The 11,947-nt window shown below is 49.9% G+C and overlaps 1 protein-coding gene across 1 annotated transcript; it reads left to right on the plus strand.

The window, feature by feature from the left end:
• Positions 1-6,687: 6,687 nt before the first annotated feature.
• On the plus strand, positions 6,688-8,881 carry Lratd1 (LRAT domain containing 1). Its single transcript, XM_042680795.1, has 2 exons — positions 6,688-6,766; positions 7,905-8,881. The coding sequence occupies exon 2, from the start codon at positions 7,946-7,948 to the stop codon at positions 8,864-8,866; it is 921 nt and encodes a 306-aa protein (XP_042536729.1). The 5' UTR covers positions 6,688-6,766; positions 7,905-7,945; the 3' UTR covers positions 8,867-8,881.
• Positions 8,882-11,947: the final 3,066 nt, after the last annotated feature.

An 11,947-nucleotide genomic window follows, 5' to 3' on the forward strand; every position in this document is an offset into this window, starting at 1 on the left:
GGGGAGGGGACGGAAGGAAGAAAGAAAGAAATGAAGGAAGCAGACTCCTGGCTCACAAGAGCTATGAATTCAGATTCATTTCTCAACTGAGATGTGTGAAACCCAACATGTGAGACAGGGCTCTGTGACAGGTACCTAGGTGCTACTGCATATACAGGCTCTCTGAAAGCACAGCTAATCTCATAGCATGCACGCACACGTGAGCACTCACACACGCGCGCGCGCACACACACACACACACACACACAGAGTGAGACACTGCCAACATACCAGGTTAAGATCAAGCAGAGAGCATCTAGAAGAGCCTCTAAAGCTAACCAAGCAACTGAGAAGGCTATCAAGAGGAGGCATAGTTTAAATTGAGACCTGAACTTTCTTACCAAAAAAAAAAAAAGATTGGAGGAAAATCTCCATCCAGGGCACTAGAGCAGTAAAACAAGGAAGAGCATGAGCTACCAATGAGCAGAGAAATGATTTTAAACAAACACATGTGATCAGCAAGACTGAAGCAAGAAGCAAAGAAGCAAGAAGGCAGGTAGCAAAAGACTATTTAGAACAGTAAGCTGGACCATGAAGTCACTCTAAAGGAGGAGGAAGTGGAAGAGGAGGAACTGGAAAGGAAGAGAAGGGAGGAGAAGTAGAGAAAAAAGGACTCAAAATGTCACTGAGTGTTCCAAGCATGAAAGCAACCTAAAGAAACATATGGATTCAATAGAGTTCATCCTGCTTGAACAGAGACAATCTGGGAGAGGAGGGGCCAGACTGGGGTGGAGAACCCTCACCAGGCATCTGTAGCAATTTATTTGGGAGTTTCTGGGGAATGGGACAAGGGTGCCAGCAGTAATAATGACTCACTTATGAAGATGGGAAACAAATATTCATGAGAGAGAATCAACGGGACTTACATGGTCACACGTGGGGTTGGGATGAGGGAAAAGTGATAGATACTTCTCAGGTTTTGTCTTTTAACAAGAGGGCAACATCATCAACAAACAAGAGATGCGACAGAAGTCCGGGTTCATTTGGGGATAATACCCACTCAGTGTCTGTGGACAGCTACACTGACTTGTCTTGGACGGAGTCAGATATGTGGGTCTTGAGCTCCAGTAAGAAATGATCAGGTGGATGGTGTGATCACTGTCAAAAAGGATACATTGCAAGGGGGAAACAGAATCTTGAAGAAAACTAACCCTTCATCTCTTCCTGTGTAAGCACTATGTCGTAGAGTGATGAGTGCCCCAGAGTACAGGCTGCGGTGGCCTGGGATCCAAGGTGGATCACCACCCACATTTCAGGATCCCTCAGGCAAAATGCAGTTAGGAAATGTTTTAAAGATATGAAGTCCTGGGTTCAATTCCCAGTACTAGCAGTGTATGTGTGTGTGTGTGTGTGTGTGTGTGTGTGTGTGTGTGTGTGTGTGTGTGTGTGTGTGTAACTTAAATAATATTTCATGCAACTGAGCCCAGAACAGTTGGTAATATTTCATGCAACTGAGCCTAGAACAGTTGGAGTGATTCATAAAAAAGAAGGGAAGGGTTAAAGAGAAGCGAGGGATTCTTGGGAAGACACAAGGTGATGCCCTTAGGAGCACAGGCAGAGGGTTTGGTGGATCTTTAGCAGGAAGAGAGCCAGGAAAGGTACTGAAGTCACAGGAGGAAATTCCAGAAGCAATACAAAGTAACCCTTTTCAAGACAAACCCAAGATTCTCACCATCAATTAGTGATAAAGTAAAACCTCTGGTTTCCATTCTAACAAGAACCCTAAAAGCACAGTGAGCTGTGGCTTGTGTGTAGAGACAAAACCTCAGATTGCCATATACCTACATAAGGGCCACTTGGCTTTACACACATTTGAATGCACAATGAGTATCTTTTTTTTAACCACGTTAGCATGAACAAGTCTAAAAATGAGTCTCACTTCTGTTGAAATAGACCAGAAAATACTTAGAGAACCAAATACCATGCATTTATTAAAGGCTGCATCCTTGGGGGTTGTTGCTGGACTCGAGAGAAAGAATAATTTATTACATTTGAATAGTGTTTGACTAGTGATTATTATACCGCATCCAGAATGCCTGTGAGAGATGGCCTCTAGATTCCCTGAGCCAATCCTAAAATCATGTTTCAATTAGGGATTAGAGATAGAAACTGGGAGTCTGTCTTTTATCCAGTTTCCAGATGATGGCAGAGAAAATCTGGTACTGTAGAGCACATAGCAAAGCTTCTAGGATATTATCTATTGTCATATATGTGCCAATCATTAGTGAAGCTGAAATACAAAGACAGCTGGCTAAATAAAGACCCTCACCCATGCAAGCACTGAGCATCAATAGAAAGCTCTGGCTGTCAAATACACTGTTTGCATGCATCAACTCTCCTGGTCAGCACAGGGCCTCCAAATTTGATTACATTTAGGACAACTGAATCTAGTACTTCTTAGTCTGATGAGGAAAAGAATACAAAATTAAGAAAAAGGAGTGGTTAAGAGGGATGGGTGAGATTGTTGGAGGGGATGATATTGATCATGATACATTGTATTCATAAGCTGCTTTGTTGAATGGCAACTCCTTTGTTCAATTACTTGTAGGTGTGTGTGTGTGTGTGAAATATCACACTAAAGGTATGTGAATCTGAAACTAGAAGGGGACCCAGAGGAAGATTCATGCTGGGCACAGAAAGGCCTATGTATCAGTCAGTATAGGGTAATTGCTGTAACAAATAACCACAAATGTTCTGGTGGTTCAGCCCTGCATGATTGTTTCATGTGTTTGGGAGGGGGCATCAATCTGCTTTGCATAGTCATTCAGAAGATCCAGCCTCTTTCTATCTAGTGGTTCCTCCATCTATCAGATCCTAGTAGTTCTACCATGGATCTGCTACCTGTGGCCAAATGGGAAGAATCTGTAAAAGATCCTGTGAACATTTCTGCACTTTAGCCAGGGAGTGAGTGGTTTTATTCCCACCTCATTCCATACCAGAACTCACTTATGCCATTGACATGGCATTTAGCCATGGGCCTTCAGGGAAAGGAAGCGGGGTTGGTGAAGCCATAGTTCTAGCTCTGCTTCAGATGGTTACAGAGTGTTCCATAAAACCAATCAGGGTGAGTACACCTACTGCCTGAGGCAGACAAGAAGTAGGATAATTCATTTCATTAAGTATAAGTGCTTCAGGAAGAGTGAGGGATGTGTGCTTTCCTCTGAGCCCTTTCCTCCAGGGCCAGGTTTAAAAGATGACAGTTTGAGCCAATGACTTGGTCAGTAAAATCTGAGGAAAAACCTTTCCTATTGTGCTAAAGAGGGAATCCAGTGGGAGAAAAGTTGGTATCCAAGTGACACCCATAAGGAAGGGTTACATACAATTTATGGAGTTCTAACCACTCCTCTCTCAGCCTTTTCTAGTCCTCATATTCACACTAGGAGATGTTCATCTAAAACTGGTGCAAACTTCCTTTGGACCTTAGATGACAGTAGCACCAAATCTCGCACCAAGAACTCTAGAGAGAATTTTAGGACTTTGAGTACTTACAAGGACAGACAGGCCTCTCATTACCATAAGAGAGGAATAGTCTCACACCATAACCAGATCTAACATTAGCCTATACCTAGGCTAAAGGAAAGGCAGAAATGGGCTGTTGTCACAGCAAATAGGGCATGACATCCTTTCTCCTCTTCTTCCAAGAATGAGGTAGCATTCACTCGAAGTTCACTATGTGCCGGGCATTGTACTTGTACACATAATCATGCAACAACTCCGTGAAGTACATTATGTTATTATCTATATTTTATAGCTGATGGCTTTCATTCACCTCTAGAAAGGTTAAGTAACTTACCCAAGGTTACTCAGCTTGTAAGTATTCAAACATAGTTCTGACTTCAAGTTGTGTTTTAGATGACTCTGTTCTGCCATGGACGGTTTTTAAATGGAAAAGCAGTTAGTACAATTAATACAGCAGTTAGTTAACAATAATAAGCAAAACAACTTACAAACTATTGTGTGATAAACACAAACATTGTCTAATATTGGCTTCCTTCTATTTCTTACTTCATTATCTTTATAATTGCCAGAAGGCTACCTGCAGATATATTCACCTATTTACTTTCAGCTACCTTCTTTCTCAAACCTAATTTTTTTTCTAGGAGACTCCCAGGGTATCTACTCTCCCTTGTGATGAATAAAGTAATAAGCCTTTTATCCTGGCAGAAGAGAAGATGGAAGGAGAGATTCCCAAAGTTGCATACTGATACTTTTTTATCGCAATGCACTGGTAGCAATGTTTGACGGTAATTAGCCTTTAGAGTGTTGGGATATCATGCAAAGAAAAGCAGCCTGATTGCTCTGTAGGCTGGAAAAGCATAGACGAGAGCAGGTCAGATGGAACACAGCAAATAGGTTGCGAATGTTTGTGTGCAAGATTTGATCTTGGTGATGAAGAGAGGGTTAAAAAAATACAAGGTTATTCAGAGTCAAGTACCAAGCTGCTTTCAATGAGCTGCTCACAGACATCAGTAATGAACTCTTCAGATATCCTCCTCCAGACATCCCCAGTGTCCAGTTTATAACAAGACCGATAACTCACGTCTTCATCTTGGAAGCTACTTGCTCACTTCTCTTGACTTCAGGGCCAAAATGAGTGGTTTATTATTAATAGTCTGTTCCAAGAATGGCAACTTGTTTTAATAACTTGCATATAGTCAATGACTAAATTTTTGAAGAGACTGAAGGAAATCAAACCAAACAAATGAGCCAGGCTCAGTGGCTCAGGCCCGTAATCCTAGCTATTTGGGAAACAGAGATCAGGGAATTGCAATTGGAGGCCAGCCTCAACAAAAAGAAATTTGGAAAATTCCATCTCAACTAATGGCTGAGGGAAGTGGCTGATGCCTATTATCCCAGCTACAAGGGCATCACAGTGTCTGGGCACAGACGTACTCACCCACCCGTTATCCCCAGTAATGTGGGGAAACTCAAGTAGGAGGGTGGAAGCCCACGCCAGCTAGAACATAAAAAGTGAGATCCTACCTCAGAAAGAAACAGCATTAAAAGGAGACCCCTGCTGTTGGTGGCTCATATCTGTAATCCTAGCTACTCAAGAGGCTAAGATCTAAGGATCATGATTGGAAGCCATCCCAGCCAGAAAAGTCCAGGAGACACTGATCTCTAATTAATCACCAAAAGACTGGGAGGAAAGACATGGTTCAAGTGGTAGGTGCTACCTAGCCTTGAGCAAAAATGGTAAGGGGCAGTGCCTAGATCTTAAGTTCAAGCCTCATTACTGGCACAAAAAAGAAAAAAGAAGAAGAGAGCCAAGGCCCTAACTTCAACCAGTATTACATATATGTAGGTATGTGTGTATATGTGTGTGTACAAACAGATGTATGTACATCCCATTTAGAGGCTGTCCTAGTAACTTGAGAAAAAACAAGCATGAACTGGAGACTGTATCATTTTCGGTGACCTTTAGGCCAACTACGTTTTCTGAAACAAGAAACAAGATTTCATTCAATCAACAAACACTGGTTAACAGCTGGCTCTCTCGGTTTTTTTTGGAAACCTCTGGCAGATTGCTAGTGCTGGCATTGGGGCCTCCATTACCCCGCAATGTCCAGTTTCCATCCAGCAACGCGCTCATGCTGGACCACACTTCTCCCATGAAACCAGACAGACCCAGCTCACTTGGCAATGGCGAGGCTGAGGTCTGGAAAAGTCACATCCACGCCCATTGCCCGTACTGGTACTGGATCCAGTCCTGTAACAGAAAATCCAGAAGCCAAAACGTCTCACGGAAGGGGCTGCGGGCCAAGCCTCAGACTTTGGGGCTTACTTGTGACAGGGGTGCTGGAGGCAGGAGGAGGCGCTGGGTCAGCAGTTTCGCTTGGTTCTAGGAAAAGACCCTGAATGCCAACAGTGGGATTCCAGAGGCTTCTGTGTCCTTCTAGACAGGGGACATCAGAGATCAGGGTCCACGGTCCAAGCCAGGCGCAGGGACCCTCGGACCATGAGGAGTTCCCCCTGCCCCCTTGGCCACTTGCAAGTCTGGGCCAAGGCTGGGTGCTCTGACTTTCTTTTTTCTTTCTCAGTTCCACCCCCACATGCCGCTTCCCTGCTGGAGCCTGAGCTTTTGGAACACGGAAGGCAGGCGGGTGGAGTGTGTGGCTCTCAGTTACCACAAGCTGGGAGAAGCTGGGGAGGGAGGGGAGAGGGGTGCGGGTGCCAAGCGCAGCACCGCAGTGCACGAGCGCCACGCCCCCCCATCCCCACCACTACCCCCGGGGGGGGGGGGGTCTCATCACACCTACTCGAACCCACAGGGCTGAGCGCCTCCCTCCTCCTCCTCCCCTCCCCCCCCCCTCCACCCGCGTGCTGGGGGACTGGGAGGGGGCAGGGCGGGGTGGGGCGCACCGGAGACCCGCCCCCCCACCGATCCCGCCCACCCCCAGCGGATTGACAGACCCAGGACACCGCCCCAACCAATGAGCGCGTGCCGGGGCGGGCCCTGGCCCCGGCGGCTCCGGCTACTTATCGAGTCCTCGGCGCGGTGGGGTAAAGCAGAGCGGAGCCGGGGAGCGCCCAGGTGGACCTGACGCCCCAGCCAGCGCCGAGGCGAGCGCACCGGGCACCGCGCCGAGACCGCGCCGCGCCGGGCACCGCACCGTGCCGGGCAGGACTCGCTCGCTCGCTCGCTCGCTCCAGCCGCCCTTCCGCACCCATGGGGACTAGGAGACTTTAAAGGAGTTTGGGGGTCTCAGGAGCAGGGAAATCACGGGTATGGAGCCGGGGGTTCGTCTTGGTGTTTGGAAATGGGTTGGCCTCGTCCGGTTGTTGTTGGGCTGCTGGGCTGGGCTGAGGGGCGCGCGGGGAGGGGGGGGAGGTCGAGGTGACAGCGGACCCCCCCCCACACACACACACTAGTGTCCCCACATGGGCTTCCCCCCCCCCTTCCTGGCTCTTTGTTAGGTTATTTTATAGACCCAGCAGCCTCGCCCTGGCGCAGTCGGATTGGCTGGGCTGGGGAGGAGGCCAGCAAAAGTGAGCACGGAGCTCCTACCTGCCGGCGTGGGCAGGTGTGTGCTCCTGGAGCGCTTTGCGTGATCGGCAAGTGTGCAAGCTGCTTGGGGGGTGGGGGTGTACGGAGGTGGGGGCGATCGCCTGTGCCAGTGTGTCGGTGGTCGCGAAGGTTGGTCGTCGTGGGTGTCTGTGACATGATCCGTGTGTGTGTGCGTGTGTGTCTGAGTGTCTCTGTGTCGGCAGCTGGGGCTCTCCTCCCCCAAAATGTGGGGCTGCAAAAAATGTTGCTCGTGTCCGGTGTCTGGCTGGTTGTCATTGTGGGAGTCGCTGTCACGGGTGGGTGGGTGTGGGTGGGGAAGGGGAAACCTCGTGTCAAAGCCCAGCAGGGCGGGTGGTGGGCGAGCGTGGAGACCCCCACCGCGCGGGCGCAGCAGCTGGCTCGCAGGGGTGCCTGGCGCCAGGCCCCCGGCCCCTCCCAGCGCCCCCCTGTCCCTCCCGGGGTGGATGCCCCGCTCCACGCTGCCACCATCTCAGCTCTCCTTCCCGGTGGGACCTGGTCAGCCCACTGGCCATTCTGTGCTGGAGAGTTTACACCTGGCTTCCCGGGCAAGGTCAGAAGCTCAGCTGGCGTGGGCTCCGGTTGGCTGACTGGTGATTTTCTCTTTCTGTCTCCTGCACCCTCTCTCCCTGCCCCAATAAGGCCCGGGGGACGAGGCTGGCGCTTGGTGGTCCCAGCACTGGTCTCGTGGGCAGGTAGCAGGTCCCGGGCGGGGGAGGGGAAGGGGAGAGGCAGGGAGGGAAGGAGGGGAGGGGGGAGAGCTGTGCCTCTCAAGGAAGGACACCGGGAGGGTCACCCCCCAAATTCTGAAGGCGCTGCTCCTCTTCCCCTCGCGCAGATCCCAGTTCCTGGCCTTCTTCGCCCGGGGCCGTGTCATTGATGGGCAATCAACTGGACCGCATCACCCACCTCAACTACAGCGAACTGCCCACGGGGGACCCGTCTGGGATCGAGAAGGACGAGCTGCGGGTCGGGGTCGCTTACTTCTTCTCCGATGAGGAGGAGGACCTGGACGAACGCGGGCAGCCGGACAAGTTCGGCGTGAAAGGCCCCCCGGGCTGCGCCCCTTGCCCAGAGAGCCCTAACCGCCGCCACCACCACCATCACCACCATCACCACCATCACCACCACCACCACCACCACCAGTTGCTGCACCAGCTGCTTCTCAACGAGACTCAGGTGTCCGCCTTTCGGGGCCAGGAATGCATCTTCTCCAAAGTGCCCAGCGACGGGCCCCCTCAGGGCGCCGACGGGAGCGTGTACCCCGCGTCTGCGCTGCCCGCGCTCTGCGAGCCCGGCGACCTGCTGGAGCTGCTGTGGCTGCGGCCGGCCCCGGAGCAGCCCGCACCCGCCCCGCACTGGGCCGTGTACGTGGGCGGCGGGCAGATCATCCACCTGCACCGGGGCGAGATCCGCCAGGACAGCCTGCACGAGGCGGGCGCGGCCACGGTGGGCCGCGTGGTGAATAGCTGGTACCGCTACCGCCCGCTGCTGGCCGAGCTGGTGGTGCAGAACGCCTGCGGCCACCTGGGCCTCAAGAGCGAGGAGATCTGCTGGACGAACTCGGAGAGCTTCGCCGCCTGGTGCCGCTTCGGCAACCGCGAGTTCAAAGCCGGCGGGGAGGTGCCCGCCGGCTCGCCGCCCTACTATCTGCAGGTGCAGCTCGGGGAGGACAAGGTGCACACGGCCCGCTTCCACAGCCTGGAAGACCTCATCCGCGAGAAGCGCCGCCTCGACGCCAGCGGCCGCCTGCGCGTGCTCCAGGAGCTCGCCGACCTCGACCTCGTGGACAAGGAGTAGCGGGACCCGGGGTGGGGGTCCGTCCGTCCGCCCCCGGCCCCGTTCCGGGGCGCCCTGCTCCCACCCCCTCCACCCCTAGCCCGCAGTCACCGGGTGGGGAGGAGGGGGGGGGGTCAGTGCGGGGACGGGGGTGGGGGTGGGGAGGGGAGTGCGACCTCGCTCTCCTCCTGCCTGCGGCCCGGGGTGGGTGGGGTGGGGGTGGGGGTCTCCGGAACTGAGCCCCGGACTCGGCGCGCGCCTGGAGACCGGGACATGGTGTCTGGAGCGTGCCGCGTGCGCTCTCCCCTTTGGATCTAAGCGGGAATGGCCCGAGGGGAGCCGGGGCGAGACTTATTTTTGGGGAGAGGACCTCCCTCCACCCCCACCCCCCGGGGAACGACTGCCCCGGGCTGCAAAGGCACCATCAGCTGCCCCAGATGTGACGCGCAGGCCCGCGGAGGAGGACTGGTCTGTTCGGAGCGCGCACACGCGCTTCCCGAACGAGGGGTCCCCCGGGCTGCAGAACCCCCAAGAAATCCAGCGTGGATGGTGACTAGTGCCCAGAACAGAGCACTCGGGGACCCCTGCGGGGGGCGGGTAATCCGAAGACTGCCCGGGACTCGGCAGCTCTCCACTTCCCAGGTCTCGGGACACAGCATTCCAGGCTCCCAGCTACGCTTAGATAGGTTGATAGGTATTATTCGTATTATTATTATTTTGCTTCCCATTGTTTGCATCAAAGGAAGCAGAAACCAACCCCTGACCCGCGTTTGCCCGGGAGTTGGAGGGGGGGGGGGGGTGTCCCGGGACGGATGGAAGGGGAGCGTTCCAGGTCCCTCCCGGGAGGAAAATGACGCAGCTCCTTGGAGGAGGAGAGCCGGCCCCGCCTGGGAAACACAGCAAGTTACCGGGTGCCTGAAACTTGGAGAAGGGCGCTCAGTGTGCTGAACTCTAGATCGCTGCCTCCTTGGGCTGCATTTTAAAACTAAATAATAAATAAATAAATAAAAGGCATATGTTTTAAGAATTTGGACAGAAGGGGGACGGGGCAGGGGTAGACCCAGCAATAGTCTAGAAAACCAGCCTTGGGACCACCACATAGCCCGTGTATTTACTTTGGCTTTTCCTGCCATAGAGGTCGCAGACGGTGGGAAGGAGGAGATGACATTTTGAAAATGAGACCGCAGTTTTCCGACGATGTCAACAAAGCCTATCGTGTTGATGCTTTTATTGACCATTTTAGCAACATGCTAATAAAATTTCAAATTGAAATTTTTATTTTCATGGCTTTAATCCATGATAGTTTAAATACTGGGGGCCATTAAGAGTGGATTTAGCTAAGAGCTTAGCTAAACGTTGCCTTTTTCACTCTATTTTTCTCAGATAGTATGAGAATTCTGTTTTTGAATATATTGTAGTTTATCTGAGGGTGGGAGGGGGAGATAAACAGCAGCCCTAGTACTGGTGGAGTTGTTCATTACTGTGTGTATTGTACTGAATTTCTGTCAGTTAAAAGGATTTGCTGCTTTGGTTGGTGGACATTGTTAGCAGGTTCCCTGAAGGTTCTTTTCTCTTTGTTTTTTTTAAATATCATTACCATTTCCCATTTGCATTTCTATTTGTTCTTTATCTCTTTTGGTCTTCTTCCCAAGGAATCTTGCTTGTCTTCATGCTTCCTTAGCCAGGCCCACAAGTGATTTCAGAAAAATGGGGAGTATTTGTAGGATCAGGACAAAAAGGGGGGGGGGGGGAAGGTGTGTGTCAAAACATTAAGGTTGTGTAAAATTCCTTCCCTGGGTAAGGGCTTGTGAACTTCTCTCTTCTGGCTGCAGCTCTAGCCTAATTAACTGTTAGTTGACATTGGTGAGATACCCTTGTGCAGCATCTATTTCTCTTTTGAGGGACCTTGTCAAAGGATGGTGTTTAGCTACTTGTTGAATTCAATCATCACACATTGACAGCTATCATCTAGTGGGCAGCAAATATATATGGCCAAAGCCAGCTTCTTGGCATTGTATTAATGCAATAAAAACTAGTTGAGGTTAGCTGAGACTGGAAATGCCTTTTTCCATAGCAAATAATGCATTTTTGTTTTGTTAGGATTTTGTTGCTGTCATCGTTGTTATAGTGTTGTTGTTGTTGTTTTCTTTTCTTTGGTGGGTTTTCATTCTGGATTCATTCCCTAATCCTGAATCAAAGGGTCAAATCAACGAAATATGAACTATTTTTCTTAAGTCTATCGAGTGATTTATTTTTTAAAAAGATATATTTAAACGCATATGCTTTTCTCTCATCACATACCACAGCAAAAGTTTTGTAACAATTGACTTAACTGCTGCATGTACGGGGAACTGAAAGTCATTTATTTCCCTGACTTATTACTCTGACAAATAGCAGACCGCAGATCATAAACCAAAATTATTTACTGTATCTACAAACTCCATATTCTTTACTGTGACCTACTACTGTACCTTGGCTCCCTGCTATATTAAACACCATCATAAGCACTTGATCCAACAAGACTCCTTCTTGGCATTTTGTCTTCCACCTGTCACTCAAAAAGTGCGACTTCAGCCAAAGACATGAGTGAGTCTCTCACACCTAATTTTGAGATCTCTTTTCTCTGATTTCCTTCTTATGAAAAGGATTACTTTAACAGGAAAAAGAAAGATATTTGCTCAAACAAGGTGGCAATGAAAACAAGAGTTGGGCAGTTAAAGTAGTATTCGTGATTGCATTGTTCTATCAAGGATCTCATTGATGATAATACTTGTACATATTCTGACTATGAAAGAAACTTGAAAGCTTGGTAAGGTTTCTCCTATTCCTATCAAAATAATTGTTTATTTCTTGGTCAATGTTAACAAAAACCAATGCTGAAAAAGTCTATAAAAATACATCATGGGAAGAGTCTATCAAAATATTATCTAGCAGCTTTATTTCTCAAAAGGTTTCTGTTTTTAGGGTATCATTGATGAGGCTACAAAGTCCCAAAAGGTGAAAATTGTTGAAGGCACGAGATTCACTTGACTTTTATGATGGTTTTAATAGCACATCACTAGATTGAAACAAAAGACCTATAAAAATTAAGCCACATTTTCT

Source organism: Dipodomys spectabilis, unplaced genomic scaffold, assembly GCF_019054845.1.
Source record: "Dipodomys spectabilis isolate Male_0828 unplaced genomic scaffold, ASM1905484v1 ptg000066l, whole genome shotgun sequence".
In the NCBI taxonomy this organism is placed as follows: Eukaryota; Metazoa; Chordata; class Mammalia; order Rodentia; family Heteromyidae; genus Dipodomys; species Dipodomys spectabilis.

Coding starts and splice junctions, on each gene's coding strand:
- Lratd1 (XM_042680795.1), top strand. CDS start 7,946: ATGGGCAATCAACTGGACCGCATCACCCACCTCAACTACAGCGAACTG.